We start from the raw sequence: 27,736 nt of genomic DNA on the forward strand, positions 1-27,736 counted from the left end.
AAAAATACACAATACTTATTATATTCAAGACTCAGGGGAGGTAGCCTAGTCCCAGATCAGTTTGTGCTGTTTAGCCAAACCCTTACGGTCTTGTTAGGTATACAGCACAACAGATCTGGAACCAGGCTACAGCAGAAGAAAATAAAATAAATGGGAGACTTTTTTTCTCAGTGGGGAGACAATTTATTTTAGAATGAACTAGAATGAACTAGGTAACAATTATAAACCAACCCTAAACAAAAGAAGAAAAATATACATATGTGACTTTGCGGGTAAATATCTGCGTTGGGGTCCCAAAAAAATCCCAAAGTTCTATTTCCAGAGTTTCTTAATGGACATGTTCTTCTCGCTGTCCTTCTGCATCACCTGGAAAGAGAAAGGATAGGGGTCATTAGCCAGTGATCATTTACCTCATGAGACATTCTCACACCATCATCCCAGACACCACAGACACACTCCAATTCGCATACTGCCCCCAACAGATTCACAAATGACACAATCCCTATTGCACTCCACACTTCCCTTCCCTACTTGGACAAAAGGAACACTACATGAGAATGCTGTTCATGGACTACAGCTCAGCGTTCAACACCATAATGCCCTGCAAGCTCATCACTAAGCTAAGAACCCTGGGACCTGTTGGGACTCCCCCAGGTGCTGAGGGTAGGCAGTGTGGTGCCAGGACAACAACCTCTCCCTCAACGTCCGCAAGACAATGGAACTGATCGTAGACGACAGGAAACGGAGAGCTGAGCACGCCCCCATTCACGTCGACAGGGCTGTAATGGAGCAGGTCAAGAGCTTCAAGTTCCTCATTTCCACATACTAATGATATACCATGGTCCAAACATCCCAACACAGTCATAAAGAGGGCACGAAAACGCCTCTCAGAAAGACAAAGCAGTTGGAACCAAAAATCTCAAATTTGGACTCATCAGAACAAAAGGACAGATTTCCATTGGTCTAATGTCAATTGCTCGTGTTTCTTGGGCAAAGCAAGACTTCTTATTGGTATCCTTTAGTAGTGGTTTCTTTGCAGCATTTCGACCATTTTGGCCTGAGTCACGCAGTCTCATCTGAACAGTTGATGTTGAGATGTGTCTGTTACTTGAACTCTGAAGCATTTATTTCGGCTGCAATTTCTGAGGCTGGTAACTAATGAACTTATCCTCTGCAGCAGAGGTAACTCTGGGTCTTCCATTCCTGTGGCAGTCCTCATGAGAGCCAGTTTCATCATAGCGCTTGATGGTTTATGCGACTGCAGTTGAAGAAACTTTCAAAGTTCTTTAAATGTACCGTATTGACTGACCATGTCTTAAAGTAATGGACTGTTGTTTCGCTTTGCTTATTTGAGCTGTTCTTGCCATAATATGGACTTGGTCTTTTATCAAATATGCCATGTCACAACAAAACTGATTGGCAAAACAAATCCCAAATTAACTTTTAACAAGGCACACCTGTTAACTGAAACAAAATCCAGGAGACTACCTCATGAAGCTGGTTGAGTTTGCAAAGCAATCATCAAGGCAAAGGGATGCTACTATGAAGAATCTCAAATATAAAATATATTTTAATTTGTTCAACACTTCTTTGGTTACTACATGACTCCATATGTGATATTTCATAGTTTGTCTTCACTATTGCTCTACAAAAAGAAAATAGTAAAAATAATAAAGGAAATCCTTGAATGAGTAGGTGTCCAAACTTGACTGGTAATATATTCGGAATGTATCCAGACCTCTTTATTTTTCCCACATTTTGTTACGTTACAGCATTATTCTAAAATGAATTAAATATTTTTCCTCAATCTACACACAACAGCCGATAATGACAAAGTGAAAACTGGTTTAAAAAAATAAAAATAAAAGGGGGAAAAAAAGATACCTTATTTACATAAGTATTCAGAGCCTTTGCTATAAGACTTGAAATTGAGCTCAGGTGCGTCCTGTTTCCATTGATCATCCTTGAGATGTTTGTACAACTTGATTGGAGTCCAAATGTGGTAAATTCAATTGATTGGACATGATTTGGAAATGCACACCTGTCTATGTCAAGTCCCACAGTTGACAGTGCATGTCAAAGCAAAAACCAAGCCATGAGGTCGAAGGATTTGTCCGTAGAGCTCCGAGACAGGATTGTTGAGGCACCGATCTGGGGAAGGACACCACAACATTTCTGCAGCATTGAAGGTCCCCAAGAACACAGTGGCCTCGATCATTCTTAAATGGAAGAAGTTTGGAACCACCAAGGCTCTTCCTAGAGCTGGCCGCCTGGCCAAACTGAGCAATCTGGGGGAGAAGGGCCTTGGTCAGGGAGGTGATCAAGAACCCAAAGGTCACCCAAAGTTCATCTGTGTAGATGGGAGAACCTTCCAGAAGGACAACAATCTCTGTAGCACTCCACCAAATCAGGCCTTTATGGTCAAACAGAAGCCACTCCTCAGTAAAAGGCACATGACAGCCCGCTTAGAGAGTTTGTCAAAAGGCACCTAAAGATTCAGACCATGAGAAACAATATACTCTGGTCTGATGAAACCAAGATTATCCGACCAGCTGCAGCTGTACATAGCCCATCTGTTAATAGCCCACCCAACTACCTACCTCATCCCCATATTGTTTGTATTTACTTTTTTGCACACCAGAACTTCTACTTGCACATCATCATCTGCACATCCATGTTAATTTGTTAAATTGTAATTGCTTCGCTACTATGGCCTATTTATTACCTTACCTCCTTACTCCATTTGCACACACTGTATATAGATTTTTCTATTGTGTTATCGACTGTACTTTTGTTTATCCTATGTGTAACTGTGGTGTTTTTTTGGTCGCACTGCTTTGATTTATCTTGGCCAGGTCGCAGTTGTAAAACAGAACTTGTTCTCAACTGGCCAACCTGGCTAAATAAAATGTAATTTTTTATTATTTTTTTTACATTTTTTTTGCCTTTAATTGAACTCATTGGCCTGAATGCAAAGCGTCACATCTGGAGGAAACCTGGCACCATCCCTACGGTGAAGCACGGTGGTGGCAGCATCATGCTGTGGGGATGTTTTTCAACGGCAGGGACTTGGAGACTAGTCAGGATCAAGGGGGAAGATGAATGGAGCAAAGTACAGAGAGATCCTTGATGAAAACCTGCTTCAGAGTGCTCAGGATCTCAGAATGGGGCAAAGGATCACCTTCCAACAGGACAACAACCCTAAGCACACAGCCAAGACAACACAGGAGTGACTTCGAGACAAGTTGATGTCCTTAAGTGGCCCAACAAAAGCCCGGACTTGAACCCGATTGAACTTCTCTGGAGAGACCTGAAATCCAACCTGACAGAGTTTAAGAGGATCTGCAGAAAAGAATGGAAGAAACTCCAAATACAGGTGTTCCAAGCTTACAGCGTCTCCCCAAGAAGACTCAAGGCTGTAATCGCTGCCAAAGGTGCTTCTTCACTTACAGTTGAAGTCAGAAGTTTGCATACACTCAATTAATATTTGGTAGCATTGCCTTTAAATTGTTTTACTTGGGTCAAGCATTTCCCACAATAAGTTGGCTGAATTTTGGCCCATTCCTCCTGACAGAGCTGGTGTAACTGAGTCAGGTTTGTAAGCCTCCTTGCTCGCACACACTTTTTCAGTTCTGCACACAAATTTTCTATAGGATTGAGGTCAGGGCTTTGTGATGGCCACTCCAATACCTTGACTTTGTTGTCCTTAAGCCATTTTGCCACAACTTTGGAAGTATGCTTGGGGTCATTGTCCATTTGGAAGACCCATTTGCGACCAAGCTTTAACTTCCTGACTGATGTCTTGAGATGTTGCTTCAATATATCCATAATTTTCCTCCCTAATGATGCCATCTATTTTGTGAAGTGCACCAATCCCTCCTCCAGCACAGCACCCCCACAACATGCTGCCACCACCGTGCTTCACGGTTGGGATGGTGTTCTTCGGATGCAGCCTCCCCCTTTTTCCTCCAAACATGATGGTCATTATGGACAAACAGTTCTATTTTTGTTTCATCAGACCAGAGGACATTTATCCAAAAAGTATGATCTTTGTCCCCATGTGCAGTTGCAAACCGTAGTCTGGCTTTTTTTTTAATGGCGGTTATGTTGATATAGGACTTGTTTTACTGTGGATATAGATACTTTTGTACCGGTTTCCTCCAGCATCTTCACCAGGTCCTTTGCTGTTGTTCTGGGATTGATTTGCACTTTTCGCACCAAAGTACGTTCATCTCCAGGAGACAGAACGCATCTCCTTCCTGAGCAGTATGACGGCTGCGTGGTCCCATGGTGTTTATGCTTGCGTACCATTGTTTGTACAGATGAATGTGGTACCTTCAGGCGTTTGGAAATTACTCCCAAGGATGAACCAGACTTGTGGAGGTCTACAATTTTTTTGGCTGATTTCTTTTGATTTTCCCATGATGTCAAGCAAAGAGGCACTGAGTTTGAAGGTAGGCCTTGAAATACATCCACAGGTACACCTCCGATTGTAACAAATGATGTCAATTAGCTTATCAGAAGCTTCTAAAGCCATGACATTTTCTGGAATTTTCCATGCCATTTAAATCAACTTTGTGTATGTAAACTTTTGACCCACTGGAATTGTGATAGATTATTTCACTTATTAACCCTGTCTCTAAACAATTGTTGTTAAAATTACTTGTCATGCACAAAGATGTCCTAACCGACTTGCCAAAACTATAGTTTGTTAACAAGAAATTTGAGTGGTTGAAAAATTAGTTAATGACTCCAACCTAAGTGTATGTATGTAAACTTCCGACTTCAACGGTATGTAAATGTGATATTTCAGCTTTTTAATAACTTTGCAAAAATGTCTAAAAACCTGTTTTTGCTTTGTCATTATGCGGTAGTGTGTGTAGATTGATGAGATGAAAAAACAATTTAATTTTAGAATAAGGTTGTAACATAACAAAATGAGGAAAAAGTCAAGGGTTCTGATTACTTTTCCCGAATGCACGGTACATACACTACATAACCAAAATGATGTGGACACCTGCTCACCGAACATCTCATTCTGAAATAATGGGCATTAATAGGGGGTGGGTCCCCCTTTGCTGCAAAAGCAGGCTTCACTCTTCTGGGAAGGCTTTCCACTAGTAGTTGGAAAATTGATGCGGGGACTTGCTTCGATTCAGCCACAAGTGCATTAGTGAGGTCGGGCACAGATGTTGGGCAATTAGGCTTGGCTCGGTTGTCGTTCCAATTTATCCCAAAGGTGCTCGATGGAGTTGAAGTCAGGGCTCTGTGCAGGCCAGTCAAGTTCTTCCACACCGATCGACAAACCTTTTCTGTATGGACCTCGCTTTGAGCACGGGGGTATTGTGATGCTGGAACAGGAAAGGGCCTTGCCCAAACTGCTGCCACAAAGTTAGAAGCGCAGAATCCTCTAGAATGTTATTGTATGCTGTTGCGTTAAGATCTCCCTTCACTGGAACTAAGGGCTTTAGCCTGAACCATGAAACAGTCCCAGAACATCCTTCTTCCTCCACCAAATGTTAGTTGGCACTATGCATTGGGGCAGGTAGCGTTCTGACATCCGCCAAACCCATATTTGTCCGTCGGACTGCCAGATGGTTAAGCATGATTCATCACTCCAGAGAACGAGTTTCCACTGCTCCAGAGCACAATGGCGGTGAGCTTTACATCACTCCAGCTGACACTTGGCATTGCACATGGTGATCTTAGGCTTTTGTGCCGCTGCTCTGCCATGGAAACCAATTTCATGAAACTCCCGACGAACAGTTCTGTGCTGACCTTGCGTCGAGGCCGTTTGGAACTCAGTAGCGCAGTCAAGGACAGACGATTTTTACGTGCTTCAGCACTCGGCGGTCCCGTTCCGTAAACTTGTGTGGCCTACCACTTCGCGGCTGAGCCATTGTTGCTCCTAGACGTTTCCATTTCACAATAACACTTACAGTTGACCGGGGAAGCTTTAGCAGGGCAGAAATTTGACAAACTAACTTGTTGGAAAGGTTGCATCTTATGACAGTGCTACGTTGAAAGTCACTGAGCGTTTCAGTAAGGCCCTACTGACAGTTTGTCTATGGAGATTGCATGACTGTGCTCAATTTTGTACACCTGTCAGCAATGGGTGTGGCTGAAATGGCAGAATCCACTGTTTTGAAGAGGAGTCCACATATTTTTGTATATATTATGTGCCTACCTCAATTACCTCTTACCCCTGCACATCGACTCGGTACTATTAACCCTTGTAACATAGCCAAGTAATCGTTACTCATTGTGTATCTGTTACTTATATTACACGTTTTACTTTACTATTATTTCGCTATTTTCTTTCCCTTGCATTGTTGGGAAGGGCCCATAAGTAAGCATGTGACAAATAACATTTTATTTTATTATCAGTGATAAGCAAAACAAAACAAATCAAGGGGAAAAGGATTTGTCTGTCCATTTTAATGACAAGATCGATGTAAGTTTGTCTGACCCAAATCTGTTTGAGCTGTGTATAGTAAACTCCTATATAGTTGTTGTCATGTCAGTTTTGGCATGACAATGACCACAGTAGTTGGAAAGACAACAGATCTGAGAACAGTATAGATATAAGAATGTACACCTAATCTCTGATCAACACTAGTTAGTAACGATATATTAGGAATGTGGGGATAAGAGGAATAAGGTAAAACCGAGACAAACGGTCTCTTGGAGAGTGATGGACAGTGAGAGAGAGAGACAGATAAACAGGACAGATGACTAACCTTGGCAACAGCCATCTCAAAGTCCTCCTGGTTGACGTGCACTCTCCTCTCCCTGAGGGCGTACATCCCGGACTCTGTGCACACACCCTGAGACGTAAGAGGGAACAGAAACACACATACAGGTTTTACCATGGTGAAATAACACAATGACCCACAGTGACAAAGTCATTGAGACCCACAGCGGTCGAACACTAAGGCACTCCAGAAACAGGGTCACGAATTCCTAGGCTAAGGGAGGTTTCAGGATGGCTAATTTGACATGTTCTGCCCTTGTGCATATGCAAGCCCTAATGTGGTGGGCCCCATTCTATAACTTGGGGAGTATCAAGTCAGTGGGTATTCTATAATAATATTCTACAGTCATACCTCGTAAATGTAAAACCCTGTGGCATGTGTCCACTACATTGAACTACACAAAATGTAAAATGGTGAAACAAACAGACCCCCACCACTGCATAAGGCAGTGGTTCCCAAACCGACCAAGAAGGTTTTGAGGGGGGCCGTGAGTGTGAAACTGACTATATTCACACACATAATAGGCAACACCATTTGTATTTGATATACCTTTGCCAAATCGATCTGGTTACGAACATAGGCCTATGGTGTTGCACCAAATACTAGTCTCAAAATGATTGAAGCTGTGCTTCAAAAACTAAAAAAGTTGAGCGTCTTGACTGTTGACCAGCAAGCACTCATTTCATCTTCTCCGGTTTTGCCTGGCAAAAACAGTACATGTTTGTATTGTCCATATACAGTATTCACACCTTGACTTTTTCCACATTGTGTGACAAAGTCGGATTAAGATGGATTTAAATTGTCAACAATCTACACAAAATAGATACCAATAAAATAAAAACACTAATATACAGAGATTAAAACATTAGAAACACTTGCACTTTCCATGAAAGACTGACCAGGTGAAAGCTATGATCCTTTGATGTCACTTAAATCCACTTCAGAGTAGATGAAGGGGCGGAGACAGGTTTAAGAATGATTTTTAAGACTTGATACAATTGAGACATGGTTTGTGTACAGTACCAGTCAAACGTTTGGACACCTCATTCCAGGGTTTTTGTTTTACTAATTTCTACATTGTAGAATAGTGAATACATCAAAACTATGAAATAACACATGGAATCATGTAGTAACCACTAAAGTGTTAAACAAAATATATTTTATATTTGCGATTCTTCAAAGTAGCCACCCTTTGCCTTGATGACAGCTTTGCGCACCTGGCATTCTCTCAACCAACTTCATGAGGTAGTCACCTGGAATTAATTCCAATTAACAGGTGTCCCTTGCCTCCCGGGTGGTGCAGTGGTCTAAGGCACTGCATCACAGTGCTAGCTGTGCCACCAGAGATTCTGGGTTCGAGCCCAGGCTCTGTCGCAGCCGGCCGCGACCGGGAGGTTCATGGGGCGATGCACAATTGGCCCAGCGTCGTCCGGGTTAGGGAGGGTTTGGCCGGCAGGGATATCCTTGTCTCATCGCGCACTAGCGACTCCTGTGGCGGGCCGGGCGCAGTGCACGCTGACCAGGTCGCCAGGTGTACGGTGTTTCCTCCCACACATTGGTGCAGCTGGCTTCCGGGATGGATGTGCGTTGTGTCAAGAGGCAGTGCGGCTAGGTTGGGTTGTGTTTCGGAGGACGCATGGCTCTCGACCTTCGCCTCTCCCGAGTCCATACGGGAGTTGCAGCGATGAGACAAGACTCACTGCTACCAAGTGGATACCACGAAATTGGGGCGAAAAAAAGGGGTAAAAAAAACAAAAAAAAACAGGTGTGCCTTGTTAAAAAGTTATTTTGTGGAATTTTTCCTTTTTAATGCGTTTGAGCCAATCAGTTATGTTGTGACATGGTAGGGGTGGTATACAGAAGATGGTCTTTTACCAAATAGGGCTAAGTCCATATTACGACAAGAACAGTTCAAATAAGCAAAAAGAAACGACAGTCCATCATTACTTTAGGACATGAAGGTCAGTCAATCTTCAAGTGCAGTCGCAAAAACCATCAAGCGCTATGATGAAACTGGCTCTCATGAGGACCGCCACAGGAAAGGAAGACCCAGAGTTACCTCTGCTGCAGAGGGTAAATTCATTGGAATTAACTGCACCTCAGATTGCAGCCCAAATAAATGCTTCAGAGTTCAAGTAACAAACTCATCAACATTAACTGTTCAGAGGAAACTGCATGAAAATCAGGCCTTCATGGTCAAATTGCTGCAAAGAAACCACTACTAAAGGACACTGGCTTGGGCCAAGAAACATGAGCAATAGACATTAGACTGGTTGAAATCGGTCCTTTGGTCTGGAGTCCAAATCTGAGATTTTTGGTTCCAACCTCCGTCTTTATGAGACGCAGAGTAGGTGAACGCATGTGTAGTTCCCACCGTTAAGCATGGAGGTGGTGTGATGGTTCTTTGCTGGTGACACGGTCTGATTTAATTATAATTCAAGGCACACTTAAATTAGCATGACTTCCACAGCAATACGCCATCCCATCGGATTTGCGCTTTGGGTCAATGACCCAAAACACACCTCCAGGCTGTGTAAGGGCTCTTTCACCAAGGAGAGTGATAACCCAATTGAGAAGGGTTGGGATGAGTTAGACCGCAGAGTGAAGGAAAAGCAGCCAACAAGTGCTCAGCATGTGTGAACTCCTTCGAGACTGTTGGAAAAGCATTCCTTATGAAGTTGGTTGAGAGAATGCCAAGAGCGTGCAAAAAAAACTCATCAAGGCAAAGGGTGGCTACTTTGAATCTAAAAATGATTTAGATTTGTTTTCCACTTTTTTGGTTAATACGTGATTCCATGTGTGTTATTTCCAAGTTTTGAAGTCTGCACTATTATTCTACATGAGTAGGTGTCCAAACTTTTGACTGGTACAGTATGTGTGCCATTAAGAGGGTGAACGTCAAAACAAAAGATGTAAGTGCCTTTGAACGAGGTATAGTAGTAAGTGCCAGGCGCACCGGTTTGAGTGCATCAAGAACTGCAACACTGCTGGGTTTTTCACGCTAAACAGTTTCCTGTGTGTATCAAGAACTGTACACCACCCAAAGGACAGCCATCTAGCTTGACAACTGTGGGAAGCATTGGAGTCAACATGCTTTCGACACCCTGTAGAGGCCATGCCCTGACGAATCGAGGCTTTGAGAGCACAAGGGGGTGCAACTCACTATTAGGAAGGTGTTCCTAATGCTTTGTACACTCAGTGCATCTTGATTATAAGTATTCAACCCCCTGAGTCAATACATGTTAGAATCACCTTTAGCAGCAATTATAGCTGAGTCTTTCTAGGCAAGTCAGAGCTTTGCACACCTGGATTATACAATATTTGTCCATATATTATTTTTAATCTGCTAAACTCTGTCAAGTTGATTGTTGATCTTTGGTAGACTGCCATTTAAGTCTTGCAATCAGTGGCGACCTGTCATTCTGGTCAGAGCAACAAAAAAAAGGCTTGCCACATATCAGTTTGTAAACAATGTAAAAAATAATATATATCGTTGAGTTAATAAAGCCAATAAAGCAAAAAGAGACCATGTATGTAAGGGAGCTCCAAAATGCAGGTGTTTCAGACTGGCTCAGTGCTTTCTGTGGTGGTGGGGCAAGCCAGCAGAAAATACAGAGCGTTGCGCAGTGATTGGTGTTCTTTCACGCATGGGGACTTCGGGTCACTGCCAAGCGTAAGAGAAACATTTTAGCCCTTCGGCTGCTGCCATAGAAGTGCCCATCCAAGGAGGCTCAAGGTCATTGGCCACAGACAATGACGTCAAATCACGTTATACGTACAGTAGCTTTGAATGGACTGATCATGTCAACATCATACTTTCACAATCTTAGCTAGCAGTCATGAATCAAGTTTACAATCTACTGGCAAATCCTTTTTAATTATTGTCATATGAAGAGATAATGGAGAAATGATAGGTAAAATTGTCACTGTACATTTCAAAAGGTGTTAAATAAAGTTATATTGACTAACGTTACATCCGTCCTAGCTCGCTCATTGTGTTAATCGAAATTACGGATTGCCTCTTATCCGCTTGTTGTCCCCATATGCCTTAGTTTGTACATCTTAATTGTCATTAGAAACCACATTTGTTTACGCAAGTCAGCCATGGGACAAATTTATGTAGGCCCTAACAGTTTGTGGGCACCGTTTGTCACTCTTATAGTGCAACTAATGTATTGTTTAGTGTTGTGTGTAGTGGCTTTGCTGGCTGGCATTACTTTTCTTTTGCCCCACCAAGATTAACATGATAAAATCAACACTGCTTGCAATAGATTTCCAGCCGACGAGTCAAAACGAACTAGGCTACTCAGGAACATTCAATGTTGTCTTGGTAAGCAACTCCAATGTATATTTGGCCTTTTAGGTTATTGTCCTGCTGAAAGGTGAATTTGTCTCCTAGTGTCTGGTGGAGAGTGGACAGGTTTTCCTCTAGGATATTGCCTGTGCTTAGCTCTATTCCATTTATTGTTATCCTAAATAAACTCTAGTCCTTGCCGATGATAACTATACCCCTAACATGATGCAGCCACCACCAATCTTGAATATATGAATGGTACTCTGTGTTGTGTTCGATTTGCCCAAAACCAAACTTTGTATTCGGGAGAGAAAGTCTGTTTCTTTGCCACATTATTTGCAGCATTACTTTAGTGCCTTATTGCAAACACAATGCATGTTCTGGAATATTAATTATTCTGTAGAAGTTTACATATTTTCACTCTGCCATTTGTTAATATTGTGGAGTAATTACAATGTTGATGCATCCTCAGTAACCTCCCAACACAGCCATTAAACTCACCATTTTGAAAATCCCCATTGGCCTGATGGTGAAATCCATGAGCTATTTCCTTCTCTGGCAACCGATTTAGGTAAGGTGCGTCTATCTTTGTAGTGACTGGGTGTATTGATACACCATCCAAAGCGTAATTAATAACTTCACCAGGCTCAAAGGGATATTCAATGCCTTTTTTCTATCCATCTACCAATAGGTGCCCTTGTTTGCGAACCATAGGAAAACCTCCCATGGTCTTTGTGGTTTAATCTGCTCAATTAACAGATCTTACGGTATGTGTGGGGTACAGAGAGAGCGAGAGATCGGGTAGTCATTTAAAAATGACCTCACAATAAGCCAGATGAGTAACTTAGATTGTGGTGCTGAAACTTGAAGCAGCAGCCGTGGCACAATCAACCGGAAATAGACAGCTCATGGTGCTGCAAGTGGGCAAATTCGAGTTGGCATAATTCATTTCAGTCTTCATTTTAATTAGACTTTACTAACAACAAGAGAGATGTGTTGGAGCCGATTTCTTCTATTTAAGAAAAAAAAAAAGAGGTAGGCCTACCTGTTTGACAGACAATTAGACTATAGACTTATATCCATAGATTTGTCGGTCACTTCCTCCACCCTCCATGAACTCTAAATAGCCTACCTCCGTGTCAGTGGGCGTCTATTAAGCTAAAATCAAGACTCAAATGGTGGTGTATGAGAGGGTATGCCATAGGCCTAACCTTTATTAAAAGATAATTGCAAAAAGTATTGGCCTACCCATTGTTAGCTTAACCTCTCTTGGGTAGGGGCAGTATTTGATGTCCGGATGAAAAGCGTGCCTGTAGTAAACTGCCTGCTACTCAGGCCCAGAAGCTAAGATATGCATATCATTAGTAGATTTGGATAGAAAACCCTCTGAAGTTTCTAAAACTGTTTGAATAATGTCTGCGAGTATAACAGAACTCATATGGCAGGCAAAAACCAGAGAAAAAAATCCAACCAGGAAGTGTGGAAATCTGAGGTTTGTAGTTTTTCAAGTGATTGCCTATCTAATACAGTGTCTGTGGGGTCATTTTGCACTTCCTAAGGCTTCCACTAGATGTCAACAGTCTTTAGAACATTATTTCATGCTTCTACTGTGAATGGGGAGAGAATAAGAGCATATGGAGTCAGATGACTGAGAAAATGACATGAGCTCAATCGCGTATGCTCCGGTGAGAGTTAGGTGTTCCTTTTCATTTCTGATGACAAAGGAATCGTCCGGTTGGAATATTATGGAAGATTTAAGATAAAAACATCCTAAAGATTGATTCTATACATCATTTGACATATTTCTACGAACTGTAATATAACTTTGACTTTGTCTGAACTTACTGCGCGAGCACAGTGCATTTGGATTACTCGACTGAACAAGCGAACAAAAAGGAGGTATTTCGACATAAATATGGACTTTATCGAAACAAACATTTATTGTGGAACTGGGATTCCTGGGAGTGCATTCCGATGAAGATCAAAGGTAAGTGAATATTTATAATGTTATTTGTGACTTCTGTTGACTCCAAAATGGCGGGTATCTGTATGGCTTGTTTTGATGTCTGAGCGCTGTACTCAGATTATTGCAAAGTTTGCTTTCGCCATAAAGCTTTTTTGAAATCTGACACAGTGGTTGCATTATGGAGAAGTTTATCTATAATTCTGTGCATAACACTTGTATCTTTTATCAAAGTTTATGATGAGTATTTCTGTAAATTGATGTGCTCATTCACCGAAAGTTTGAGGCAAAACATTTCTTAACATTACACGCCAATGTAAAATGGGGTTTTTGGATTTAAATATTAACTTTATCGAGCAAAACATACATGTATTGTGTAACATGAAGTCCTATGAGTGCCATCTGATGATCAAAGGTTAGTGATTAATTTTAGCTATATTTCTGGTTTTTGTGACGCCTCTCCTTGCTTGGAAAATGGTTGTGGTTTTTCTTGTCTAGGTGCTGTCCTAACATAATCTAATGCTATGCTTTTGCCGTAAAGCCTTTTTGAAATCGGACAATGTGGTTGGATTAACGAGAAGATTATCTTTAAAAATGGTGTAAAATACTTGTATGTGTGAAAAATTTGAATTATGAGATTGTTGTTTTGAATTTAGCGCTCTGCTATTTTACTGGCTGTTGGCGAGCGGGGACGCTACCGTCCCACATACCCCAGAGGTGTTAACATTTTGAAGAAAATAAAGCACTTGTGATTATACAATGCATTCGGAAAGTATTCAGACACTGACTTTTTTTAAATGTTGTTTACGTTAGTTTTAGGCAATTTAGTCATCAATCTACACACAATACACCGTAATAGAAATTTGAGGAAAAACAACAAAAATGAAATATTGCATTTACATAAGAATTCAGACCTTTTAATTCAGTACTTTGTTGAAGCACCCTTGGCAGCGGCTACAGCCTAGAGTCTTTTTGGGTATGACGCTACAAGCTTGGCACACCTGTATTTAGGGAGTTTCTCCCATTCTTCTCTGCAGATCTTCTCAAGCTCCATCAGGTTGGATGGGGAGCGTCGTACAGAGCTATTTTCAGCTCTCTCCAGAAATGTACGGTCAGGTTCAAGTTCAGACTCTGGCTGGGCCACTCAAGGACATTCAGAAACTTGTCCCGAAGCCACTCCTGTGCTGTCTTGGCTGTGAGCTTAGGGTCGTTTTCCTGATGGAAGGTGAACCTTCACCCCAGTCTAAGGTCCTGAGGGCTCTGGAACAGGTTTTCATCAAGAATCTCTGTACTTTGCTCCATTCATCTTCCCCTCGATCCTGACTAGTCTCCAAGTCTCTGCCGCTGAAAAACATCCCCACAGCATGGTGCTGCCACCAGCATGCTTCACCGTAGAGATGGTGGCATCTTTGCTCCAGACAAAGCTTGGCATTCAGGCCAAAGAGTTCAATCTTGGTTTAATCAGACCAGGGAATCTTGTTTCTCATGGTCAGAGTCATTTAGGTGCCTTTTGGCAAACTCCAAACGGGCTGTCATGTGCCTTTTACTGAAGAGTGGCTTTGTCTGTCTATTACCATGAAGGCCTGATTGGTGGAGTGCTGCAGAGATGGTTGTCCTTCTGGAAGGTAATCCCTTCTCGACAGAGGAACTCTGGAGCTCGGTCAGTGACCATCGGTTCTTGGTCACCTCCCTGACCAAGACCCTTCTCCCCCGATTGCTTAATTTGGTCGGCCAACGAGCTCTAGGAAGAGTCTTGGTGGTTCCAAACTTCTGAATGAAAAAGGAAACCGCACACTGCTCTTGATAGTATCACTGATCTTTAATAAGCTTACGTATCGGCCTCACAGCCTTCGTCAGGCTTACGTATCGGCCTCACAGCCTTCGTCAGGCCGATACGTAAGCTTATTAAAGGTCAGTGATACTATCAAGAGCAGTGTGCGATTTCCTTTTTCATTCATCTTGTTCAACTGTTGCCATGCACCTGCAAAAAGTTTGCTCAGATGTGCGAGTGCCTTTTGAATTTTGGCTCCAAACTTCTTCCATTTAAGAATGATGAAGGCCATTGTGTTCTTGGGGACCTTTAATGCTGCAGAAATGTTTTGGTACTCTCCCCCAGATCTCTTCCTCGACACAATCCAGTCTCGGAGCTCTACGGTCAATTCCTTCGACCTCATGGCTTGGTTTATGCTCTGGCCTGCACTGTCAACTGTGGGACCTTACATAGACAGGTGTGTGCCTCCCCAAATCAAGTGGACTCCAATCAAGTTGTAGAAACATCAAGGATGATCAATGGAAACAGGATGCACTTGAGCTCAATTTAGAATATTATAGCAAAAGGTCTGAATACTTATGTAAATAAGGTATATATTTTTAATAAATCTGCAAACATTTAAAAAAAAAAATTTTCGCTTTGTTTTTATGAGGTATTGTGTGTAGATTGATGAGGAAAATTTACTTTAATCCATTTTAGAATAAGGCTGGAACGTAACAAAATGTGGAAAAAGTCAAAGGGTCTGAATACTTTCAAAGCCATTCATGCACGGCCTTGAGCTCAAAATGCAGGTGTAAAATGGAGTTTATTTCTGTAAACACGGCACCGTTTATGCATGTAATGACAGGCTTCATTGGCGCAGGGATTGCGCGAGGGGTCTCGAGCTTCGAATCACTCCTTTTTGGGGGGTAGCGGGGCAAAAAGTGAGAACCACAGGCCTAAGGGGTAGAGGCTAAAAGACTTCCCTACTAGGCCTCATACTCTGAACCTCGTTCCAAAGTGTCTCAGCCATGTGGTCGCCTTCATATGGTTGGCCCCATTCCAAACCGTGTGTCTCAGTCTCTCACCTTAACCTCAGCCCCGGAGGCTCCTGGCATCAGCTCTGCAATCTTCCTCAGGTTAATACCACGCGTCAGGTTCATCTTCCTTGAGTGAATCTTCAGGATGTCCAAACGAGCCTGAGGAGCAGAAATAAATGGGACGGGGCCAGAATTACGACACTGTAGCAGCAAGCTGTTCACATGAAAAAATGAGTGTCAACGCAAACACACATTTCAGAGCGTGAGGAGAGTGTGAAGATGCTGGACTAGACTCAATGGTATAAATCCTTTATTTAAAAATAAATCTATATTTTTTTTTTTATAAAAAAATGGTGCCAGAATACAGCACTTTGTATTCCTGATGAAATTCTAATAGGGCTGGAAAATGCAAGGGATCTCACTATAAGATATTATCACGATAATTAGGTTAAGATATGTTATGTATTGCGATTAGATAGAGATTTTGCGATTCAATGTCCCAAACATATTGCTCACCATATGTCTGCTGAAGAGGTACAAGACAACAATGAAGAAACGAGTTTCGAACGATAATGGAAATAAAATGGCTGAAAACAAATTGCCTCCTTATCTTAAAAAAGATGGAGAACAACCATAAAGAAAAATACTGCCGTTTTGGTGCAGGTACAGCCAACTAGAGTAAAAATATTGAAGTATTTTCAAAACCATAAGATACCGCAAAAAATTATATCCCGATATTTAACTATCGATTTTTTACCGATCAGTAAAGAATCTGCTTTATGTCACACAGCATTTAAAGGTCATTTCTGATTGACACGACATATGCAGCATTTACCGTGAATGAGGTTTTCAAACATTCCCTTTAAAAAAGGTGCATAGCTGACAGAGAATCCTGGCCCAAAGGCAGATTTTTACTAGTTGTATATTATTCATATTTGTTTTATCATAATATTTGAGGGGCTAAAAAAAACATGCTGGAACAGTACTGACCTCTTCATTGGGAGGGGGGAACTCTATTTTCCTGTCGATGCGGCCAGGCCGGAGCAGGGCAGAGTCCAGGATGTCAATACGGTTGGTGGCCATGATGACCTGAGAAAGCACAAACACAGTATTAGTGCTTTTGGTCTTATTCAGCCTTTTCCATATAGACTTCTTCGGTATGCCCCTTTTCTATATGTTAGCCTGTTAGGCTAACCCTATGTGATCACCTTTAAAAACATGTTCAATACATTATTTCACGTAAAGGGGAGAAAATATAATTGCCGTGTTAGAAAGGTAGGTTGTAAATTGCAAAAACATTGGACAGAAAGGTTTAGGGAATTAACATGCCTGAACACAGAAATGATTCCCAGCTACTCTAGACCAAAAATATGCTAGTTAGTTCAATCACAATGACTTTGATTACTATAGTCGAGTAGCCTTGAATTTACAATTGCGCAAGTTTCTGTGCATTTTGTTTAGAGGGTCTCTCTAGAAATGGAAACCTTTGAAATCCAAGTACATAGTGAAAATAGTTAGCAATGTAACTGGCTAGCAGTCAATGTGGACTTGGGTATCATTCAAAGCAGCAGAAAAATAGAGTATGAGATGTGATGAGTATTGTATGAGAGGGATGAGTTCTAAACTTGAAATATTGTTAATTATCAGGTATCATATCGGAATATTAAGTACCAGCCTAGTTTCTACACCAGAAGTTAATGGTTATCTGTAGGTGGAATATATTGAGTAAAGGAAAGGCAATCACGTGGCAGGGACTGATAAGGGTGAAGAGATGTGGTTTAGTGAGCTGGGGGGCGATTCCAGCCTTAAGTCTTCTTGGGTATGAGGCTACAAGATTAGCACACCTGTATTTGGGGAGTTTCTTCCATTCTTCTCTGCAGATCCTCTCAAGCTCTGTCAGGTTGGATGGGGAGCGTCGCTGCACAGCTATTTTCAGCTCTCCAGAGATGCTCGATCGGGTTCAAGTCCAGGCTCTGGCCGGGCCACTCAAGGACATTCAGAGACTTGTCCCGAAGCCACTCCTGCGATGTCTTGGCTCTGTGCTTAGGGTTGTTATCCTGATGGAAAGTGAACTTTCGCACCAGTCGGAGGCCTTGAGCAGGTTTTCATCAAGGATCTCTGTACTTTGCTCCGTTCATCTTTGCCTCGATCCTGACTAAAAAACATCCCCACGGCATGATGCCGCCCCCACCAGATTTCCTTCAGAAGTGACGCTTGGCATTCAGGCCAAAGAGTTCAATCTTGATTTCATCAGACCAAAGAATCTTGTTTCTCATGGTTGGAGTCCTTTAGGTGTCGTTTGGCAAACTCCAAGCAGGCTGTCATGTGCCTTCCATCTGGCCACTCTACCATAAAGGCCTGATGGTGGAGTGCTGCAGAGATGGTTGTCCTTCTGGGAGGTTCTCCCATCTCCAAAGAGGAACTCTGGAGCCCTGTCAGTGACCAACAGGTTCTTGGTCACCTCCCCGACCAAGGCAATTTTCCCCCAATTAAGCAGTTTGGCCCGGTAGACAGCTCTATGAAGAGTCTTGGTGATTCCGAACTTCTTCCATTTAAGAATGGAGGCCACTGTGTTCTTGGGGACCGTCAATGCTGCAGAAATGTTTGTTTTTTTACCCTTCCCCAGATCTGTCTCGACTGACAATTCCTTCGACATCATGACTTGGGTTTTACTCTGACATGCAACTGTGGGACCTTTTCTAGACAGGGTTGTGCCTTTCCAAATCATGTCCAATCAATTGAATTGACCACAGTTGGACTCTAATGAAGTAGTAGAAACATCAAGGATGATCAATGGAAACAGGATGCACCGGAGCTCAATTTCAAGTCTAATAGCAAAGGGTCTGAATACTTGTGTAAATAAGGCAGCTGTTATTTATTTTTTATACATTAGAAATATTTCTAAAAACCTGTTTTCACTTTGCTATTATGGGTATCGTGTGTAGATTGATGAGGAAATATTTATTTAATACCTTTTAGAATAAGGCTGTAACAAAATGTAGAAAAAGTTTAGGGGTCTGGAGATTTTTGTAACATTTGAATTTGTATCCTTCAAAATGTATGGAATTTCAATAAAAATATATATAAATTAGTGTAATATTTATTCTAAAATCTAAGAGCAGCTTAATTTAAATTCTTCACGAACCATGGAGAAGGACTGCCTCAGTAGTGTAGCTCCTCCAGGCATGAGGTTGACTACTGTGAAGGGTGCAAGCCTCTCCCTTGGGAAACGTTGCTAGCTGACCAGGCAACAGTGTGAAAGGTAGAGCGTCCTCCCAGGAGTCTCTTCCCTCTTCACTTGCTCCTGTTAACAAAAGCATCACTGGGTCCTCCAGCCTATTGCCAAGCAGCAGCGTGGAGAGGTTGAAGTCACCTCCACTGTTGAGCCACTGGTCTGCCAGGTCAAAATACGCCAGTGACAAACAGGTTCGGCCCCGCTGCCACCGTGAGGCCCAGCGTGGAGACCAGGCATCCCACATCGCCCATGGTCACCAGGCTGAGGGCACCTGCTCTTGATCAGGGAGACGACAAGGTGAGGCAGGGAAGGGGTGAGGGAGAGCGCTCCTCTAGATGGAGCGTCCCCAGGCCGAGCTCCAACATGTTTTTCACCAAACGCTCATGGCCGAGGTAGAGTCATGTCACCGTATTATACAACTGTACTGTTAGAGAACCCCTCAAACTATTTTCCATTTGATAGAGTTAAGGGTCTGATTGTCATACCGTGTGGTGTTGGACTACTCTCTCCGTACATACAGTACCAGTCAAATATTTGGACACCTACTCATTCCAGAGTTCCTTTATATTACTATTTTCTACATTGTAGAACAGTGAAGAAATCAAAACGTATTGAATCATGTAACCAAAAAAAGTGTTAAATCAAAATATATTTTAGATTATTCAAAGTAGCCACCCTTGGCCTTGAATTGTGTGCAGACCTGTCAAAGGCAAAGGGTGGCTATTTGAAGAATCTCAAATATATTTTGACTTTCTTGGTTACTACATGATTCCATGTGTTATTTCATAGTTCTACAATATAAAAAAATAGTACAAATAGACCCTTGAATGAGTGGGTGTCCAAACTTTTGACTGGTCTGTACATACGGTCCACCCCCACCCTCCAGCGCACTAGATAGGAACCCCGCTGACGGGTCCGAGGCGCAGGATCAAGTAGCGCCTGTGGGAGGCGCTCTGGTGCCCTGCCTTTACCAGCAACCAGCTGGCTGACAGACGGGGGAGACGTTGAGCGTGAGACACTATCTGCCCCAGATAGATGTGGACATCAGTTTGGAGCCAGTGCGTCAGCAGCCTCAGAAGAGGTAAAAACACTGAAGTGCTTAACATGGACACAATTGCTTTAAGTCATTAAAAATATTCATTTTGAAAACGTTAAAAACAGTCATTTGGTTTAAACTATACCAAACATCACGATACTCCCGGGAACGCTTCGCAAAGCAGACACGACAGACCAGACCTGGGTTTGGGAAATCAATGAGATTATTATTCCTTAGTTGTTACATTTCTTGAGTTCTAAAAGGCACAACCTAGATTCGAGCCTGTGTCTTAAGTAGCTGAACATGTTATTTATTACACCAACCTCTTAAAAAGTATGGTTGGGCGGTATCCAGATTTCAATACCTTCATACTGTGCATGCACAAGGGGCGCTATTTTTAAAAGCCTAAAAGTCACTTAGCAGAATGACCAAACGCTAACAAGTACACTACATGACCAGATGTATGTGGACACCTGCACGTCGAGCTCCTCATTCCAAAACCATGGGCGTTAATATGAAGTTGGTCCAGCTTTGCTGATATAACAGCCTCCACTCTTCTGGGAAGTCTTTCCACTAGATGTTGGAACACTGCTGCATGGACTTGCTTCCATTCAGCTACAAGAGCATTAGTGAGGTCGGGCACTGATGTTGGGAGATTAGGCTTGGCTTGCAGTCGGCGTTCCAATTCATCCCAAGGTGTTCGATGGGGAAACAGGTAAGGGCCTTCCCCAAACTGTTGCCACGAAGTTGAAAGCACAGAATCGTCTAGAATGTCATTGTATGCTGTAGCGTTAAGATTTCCAGTGATGAAAAACAGCCCCAGACCATTATCCTTCCAACAAACATTACAGTTTGCACTATGCATTGGGGCAGGTAGTGTTCTCCTGGCATCCGACAAACCCAGATTTATCCGTCGGACTGCCAGATGGTGAAGTGTGATTAATCACCCCAGAGAACGCTTTTCCACTGCTCCAGAGTCCAATGGTGGCGAGCTTTACACCACTCCAGCCGATGCTTGGCATTGGGCATGATGATCTTAGGCTTGTGTGTAGGCCATGGAAACCCATTTCATGAAGCTCACGAAGAACAGTTCTTGTGCTGACGTTGCTTCCAGAGGAAGTTTGGAACTCTGTAGTTAGTGCTGCAACCGAGGACAGAAGATATTTACGCACGGCACGCTTCAGCACTCGGCAGTCCCATTCTGTGAGCTTATGTGGCCTACACCACTTTGTGGCAGAGCCGTTGTTACTCCTAGACGTTTTCACTTCACAATAACAGCACTTACAGTTTCCCGGGGCAGGTCTAGCAGGGTAGAAATTTTATGAACTGACTAGTTGGAAAGGTGGCATCCTATGACAGTGCCACACTGAAAGTCACTGGGATCTTCAGTAAGGCCATTCTACTTCCAATGTTTGTCTACGGAGATTGCATGGCGGTGTGATCGATTTTATACATCTGTCAACAACGGGTGTGGCTGAAATGCCGAATCCACTAATTTGAAGGTGTGTCCACACACTTCTGTATATATAGCGTACTAAGGAATTCTCATAGCAGATGCTAGGTAAACGCCAATGAGCGCATGCAAACATTTACTACTATGACAGACAACCCAGCTCATAAAGTTATGCAACTATCTCAAAACGCAGTTGCAGCACACACAAAAACAAATATCTTAATCCAGGAGGGGATTGTCTCTGCTGCTGTTACGAAGATGCTTGATCTTGCAAGCTAACGTTAGCCACTTAGCTAATATTAGCAAATCCCAGCTGGAGAGATTTGATTTGGCACATCTTAGATTGTTAAATTAATAGTTATAAGATATATTGCTGGCAAACAGTAGTGAATTTCATACAAGTGTAACTTGATCACCTCACTTAAGTTGCACTGCCGAGAGAACTCATCACAAAGCTCCCATTTTGCTTTTTGTGCTACTTTGTAAACAAACACACATGGCTGGCTCAAACCTCTTGAGAAAATATATAGTACCGGTAAGCTTCATAATGAAAAATGATCTAACGGGAGAAATGATGAAGTCGATCTGCTTTATCTATTACCTAGTGCACAAGTTGAATGCAGGTATTTATTTAAAAAGTACTAATACTCAAAGCCCCAAAAAACATCACCAGAACGCTAACAAGTACTAAGGAATCCTCAGAGAATACTAACTAAATTCTAAAAGCGCATTGCAAACATTTTGTACAGCTATTACAAGTATAAAAGTACTGTACTTTTTTTTTTTAAAACTGGTCTTCGCAGTTTGTTGCACGCACAAAACGAATATTAGCCTGCAAGGCTCTTGATCCAGGAAGGGATTCTCTGCTGTTACCAAACAAATGCTTGATTTTGGAAGAGCTAACCACGTAGCTAGATAGCAAACAGCTCCAAAATTAGCAAACCAAATGCACAACAATTGGCATGCTGACTGCAGCAATGTCTACCAGAGCTGTTGCATGTTTATTTCTCTACCATAAGCCACCTCTAACGTTGTTTTAGAGAATCACAACCACGTGCAAACACGCCACATCCGGCTTCTTCACCTGCGGGATGCACAGATACCATGACGAGATCCTGAGGCCAATTGTCGTGCCATTCATCCGCCGCCATCACCTCATGTTTCAATATGATAATGCATGGCCATATGGCTGTACACAATTCCTGGAAGCTTAAAATGTCCCAGTTCTTCCATGGCCTGCATACTCAGCAGACATGTTACCCATTGAGCCTGTTTGGGATGATCTGGGTCGACGTATACAACAGCGTGTTCCAGTTCACGCCAATACACAGAAACTTCGCACAGCCATTGAAGAGGAGTGGGACAACATTCCACAATCAACTCTATGCGAAGGAGATGTGTCACGCTGCATGAGGCAAATGGTCACACCAGATACTGACTGGTTTTCTGATCTATGCCCCTACCTTAAGGTATCCAACAGACGCATATCTGTATTCCCAGTCATGTGAAATCCATAGATTAGGGATTCATTTATTTATTTCAATTGACTGATTTCCTTACGCGAACTGTACCTCAGTATATTTTTGTTCAGTGTACATCGCACAGTTCGGGCCTGATCTCCTTTATCTCTAGAGAAAACTGCGCATTGAGCTCAAAAAAAAAATCCTACGAAATGTAATTCAAATAATTCAACTGACGGTCAATTAGACGTGTAAAAATAACCTAAATTTCAGTTAGTCGCTCAGCACTATCCGAAGGTCTCAGTCAGGCTGACAATGAAGAAACACGCAGCTGTCTGACTGCCTGTGTGTTTCAATTATTCAAGTTGTATTCATTTGAACAGGAAAAATACAAAATGAAAATACATTGCTCAAGAGGACAAGGGATGGGGTGTGAATAGACATCCCTGACCGGTCTCGTTTGAAAGGTCACGTTACGTGTTCTCTCCCCTTCCCTAGGGTATATTGACTTGCACCTTCAGTGTTGATGTTAAGATTGACATGTGATATAACTGTCACGGATGTTGAGTGAAGACTTGTTTTAGTCTGTCCATGTTAGGTGAGGGCGCCATGCAATAAGTAGTAAGTGGCACTACCGTGACTACAACATGTCCACAACATACAGTATGTGACATCACACTCTGAACTGATATTCTATTTGTGGATGCAAATTTGATATGAGAAATATACACCATTAATCATTGGCAGGTGGTAATGTTAGCTTGCCAACTTAGATGCTAACGTCAGATAGCTAGTTAGCTCATGTTAATAACGGTGTGTAATAATTTGCGCTATTGAAACAGATGCAACTATAATGTGCTTCTGATCAACTATAACTGAAGTGTTACTTCGAACACAGGTTGCTTATCTCGAGTTGCATTGCAAATTGCCCAGTCAGGAACAAAGTTTGTTACATGGAGTGTGCGATGACACAGCCGCCAGAGAAGGTAACGTTAGTGATCACACAGGGAGAAGATTTTTTTGTGCCTCTCTTATACAGCTTATTGGCTGATACACTTTTGGCCATACCCCTATTCTGAAATCAAGACGGCGAATATAGCCGAAAAAGAGCGAGTTTGCATCCCTGTATACTACTCTCTTACAATTTTTTCTTATTTATAGATGAAATATATTCTTTATCTGCATTTATTGCTCATTTCTATATAATCATCTTCATTAAAAAAATACTAGCTCTGTCTGTTTATAGCGTCACAGAGAACATGCAAATACAGATTGACAGGTTGCAGAGGGATAGAGTGGGTGGGAGGACAGTGAGTAGAGGACAATAGAGTAGCTATAGTGTGATTGATGGTGAGCATAGAAAGAAAGTGTTGTCAGACAGTACCGACAGGAGAGTGACAGAAATCAATCAGCGGAGAGAAGCGGTGTCAAGTGTGTAATAGCAGAGGAATAGCGTACACATAAGTTAAGGGGCAGAGAGGGTGTGTGGTGTTATATAGAGTGATAGTGTTATATAGAGTGATAGTGTTATTGTAGATTAGGCCACATTATAAAGCATAAGATGATAGTGATGTATCTGTGTGTATGTACGCGTCACCCACTTTGATGTTCTTGGTGGCCTCGAAGCCATCCAGCTGGTTCAGCAGCTCCAGCATGGTCCTCTGCACCTCGCTGTCGCCCCCGCTGCCCCCCTCCAGACGTGACGAGCCGATCGAGTCAATCTCGTCCATGAAGATGATTGAGGGCGCATGCTCGCGGGCCATGACGAACAGCTCGCGCACCATGCGGGCACCTGGGATGGGGAAGACAGAGCAGAGTTACAGCCAGCAGTGTGATGTTAGTGAAAAACAAATAATAATAGCTTCTGTTTTACCAATTGCATGGTGAGAAACATTGAGCCTACTATCACTCAGTGCGCCATGAAAATGGACTGAAATGGGCTTAAACGTGCTGGAGCTGGCTAAACAGAAGCTATTTGGAGAACAGAAGCAGCAAAATATCTCCCTGATTCTGGAAATCCCGACATTACGGAATTACTAGACACTTGGGAACTCTGTCGAATGGTTACTAAAATGGCTGACTGAATGATCGTTGATGACTCACCCTCTCCAATAAACTTCTGCACCAGCTCCGAGCCAGAAACCCTGATAAAGGTGCAGTCGGTGTGGTGGGCCACGGCTCTGGCGAGCAGGGTCTTCCCTGTGCCTGGGGGTCCGTACAGCAGCACGCCCTGGTGGTGAGACACACAAGGGAGGCTAGACATCCCAAAACGTGACAGAGTGCATCTTAAACGTCGTGATGTATTTTAGTATAACTGTGCTAGAATTAACTGATGACTTTTTTCTGTTCCTTCTGGGAATCAAGACGGCTGAGGTTAATATGTGATAAATGCTGTGTGGCATTGACAGAACAATACCTTAGGACAACCCCAACACGGTATGAAAAAGTCTGACAAACATTTGATTTTGGGAGTGTTGTTTCCTTTAAGACAGAACAAGGTCAACTCAAATGCAAAAAGTAATTGTTTGAGTTTACCTTCAAAGCTCATAGTGCATAATGGGTAACATATAGAGTTGATATGACCTGTGAAATAACCAATAACCCAATAAAGGGCTTATCCCTTTTGGGCCACCCACCTTGGGCTGTGCAATGCCGAGAGCCTCGAAGAGCTCTGGGTGCTTGACTGGCAGCTCGATCACTTCCTTGATCTCCTTGATCTGCTTGTCCAGGCCACCAATCATTTCGTAGGTGGAGTCAGGTACCTTCTCCACCATCATGAGTGAGACCAGCGGGTCCACCTTGTTGGGCAGGATCTTGTGCAGGGTGTAGCTGTCGTTGCGCAGCGCCACACGGCAATTTGGAGTCACCTGGTAGGAATGGGCAGAGGGGTAAATCAGTGTGATACAGTCCTGAATAATGAGGAAGTTTGTTGCATTTATTCTTAATTTCAGTTGTGTTTTCATGTTTTTTTTTTTCTTTCTGTCCACAGCCACCTGCATTGGATGTGGATATTTGTTTTTCAACTGAATTTTGTTCCCTTAACACTCAAACCAATTTGACAAAAACAAAATATGATAGTTCAATTATTGGATGTGTGTTACTAATCTGTATGTACACAGATACATGTACCTTTGTATATATAAAACACTAAGTTCTCATCACATTGGGGTCAAATATCAACAACGTGTCCATACTTACATCATTGATGTCAATGTTCTTATCCACATCCACCACAAATTTCCCCTCTGGATGGACCTGGAGACAATTAAGTAGTTACAGTAGTAGATTGTCAGTGTCATCTAGATGCAACTAGAGTATACCACTGTAAAAGTTTGTTAGGCCTACATTTCAGCAAAACAAGGCTACTTTACACACCTTGACCAGCACTTTCTTTTTGTCCATGGCCCTCACCACCTCTCCAACATAGGAACCTTGCTCCTGTAGCAACTGCAGCTCCTCACGAAGGAGACGCACTAGGGACAAAGCAAATAGATTTGAACAATGGACTGCCAATTCATAAAGTGCATGTTTCTGAGTGCCATTTTGTTTGAGTGCAATCAAATTACTTAGTCCGACAACATTTACATTTTATAAGCCACACAATTACTGCTACAATTAAGTTGCAACAATTAAGTACTAGCTAGTTACACTGTTTAGAGAAGTTCAGCTGTTGTTTTTTCAATTAAAAGTGCTGGATAGCTAACAATCATTCCTACCTTTTGCATTGAGTTCATTCCTCTGAGCCTGTAGACGTCTGAGATTCTGACTCTTGTCATTCACTGTCAACTGGAAGCAGAAAGACCAGATACTTCTTATCTTGACAAAGGATATTAGCAGTGTCACTATGGTGTCAATAGACAACGTGTAGCCAACAGTCAATTCAATGAAAATCTGTGTTTGCTTACCTGTAACTCTTCTATTTTAGACAGGTAGTATTGCCGGAGACCAGAACCACCTTTACTGTCCTCCATCTCCATCTGCAAAACACAGACAGACATGCAATAACAGTGAGAACTTTGTTGTAAAGTTGTCAAGTAAACAACGTAGCTAGCTAACGTTAGCTTGCTGGCTAATTAGCTAACATCATCGTGGCTAACGTTGTAGCTAGCTGTACAGGCCTAATTATATAGCAAAACCCGAACCTAACATTTTCCAAATACTACTCGTGGAAATATAGCCAGCAAAATATTTACTAGTTAACTGACATGGTTAATACTGGCAGCTAACGTCAGCTAGCTACAAAACGTAAAGCATTTAAAAGTATATTTCCTAAAGAAGCTAACACGTTAGGCGTAATAGCTAGCTAGCAATACTTTTGTTAATTTTACTTAACTTATGCTGACTTATTTACAGCCACAAATAAGGAATGTCACTGAAACGATCAATTAGATTAGCTAACGTTAGCTAGCATTCTAGCTACCTAGCTTACTAAAAGTAGATAACTAGCTAACGTTAGCTAGTTTACAATGAGACAGCAAACCGTCAGGATTCTCTATTTTGACAACTGTTTTGGTCTCTTCAAAACGGTTATCAACCTCTGACAAGTACCAACTTTACAGAACACATTGTTAAGTGTCTCTATTCAATGCCGTATCTACAACATTCCCCCAAGTGTGAACAATTCATAATAAAGTAAGGACAAAAAAAAGAATCACTTACATGATGGTCCATTCCGTCCAGCGCCATCTTAAAATTCAAAACTTCCGTTGGACCAAAGCGTACTTCCGAAATACAAATCTCTTCTTCAGTA

The 27,736-nt window shown here is 42.3% G+C and overlaps 1 protein-coding gene across 1 annotated transcript; it reads right to left on the reverse strand.

The window, feature by feature from the left end:
* Nucleotides 1–159: 159 nt before the first annotated feature.
* On the reverse strand, nt 160–27,736 carry psmc5 (proteasome 26S subunit, ATPase 5). Its single transcript, XM_029712838.1, has 12 exons — nt 27,646–27,736; nt 26,892–26,963; nt 26,703–26,772; nt 26,362–26,459; nt 26,185–26,241; nt 25,623–25,853; nt 25,090–25,216; nt 24,588–24,778; nt 16,793–16,891; nt 15,851–15,961; nt 6,741–6,827; nt 160–366 (listed from the first exon to the last, which is right to left on the reverse strand). The coding sequence occupies exons 1-12, from the start codon at nt 27,670–27,672 to the stop codon at nt 313–315; spliced, it is 1,224 nt and encodes a 407-aa protein (XP_029568698.1). The 5' UTR covers nt 27,673–27,736; the 3' UTR covers nt 160–312.

This window comes from Salmo trutta, chromosome 2 (assembly GCF_901001165.1).
Source record: "Salmo trutta chromosome 2, fSalTru1.1, whole genome shotgun sequence".
NCBI lineage: Eukaryota > Metazoa > Chordata > Actinopteri > Salmoniformes > Salmonidae > Salmo > Salmo trutta.

Bases quoted from the DNA above. Each gene is read 5' to 3' on its own strand.
- psmc5 (XM_029712838.1), bottom strand. From the start codon at position 27,672: ATGGCGCTGGACGGAATGGACCATCAT. The intron at 26,460-26,702 runs GTAGGAATGATT...CTTTGTCCCTAG, and splicing joins GAATGAACTCAATGCAAAAG to TGCGTCTCCTTCGTGAGGAG. The intron at 16,892-24,587 runs GTGGGTGACGCG...GTGCTTTCTCAG, and splicing joins AGGCCACCAAGAACATCAAA to GTCATCATGGCCACCAACCG.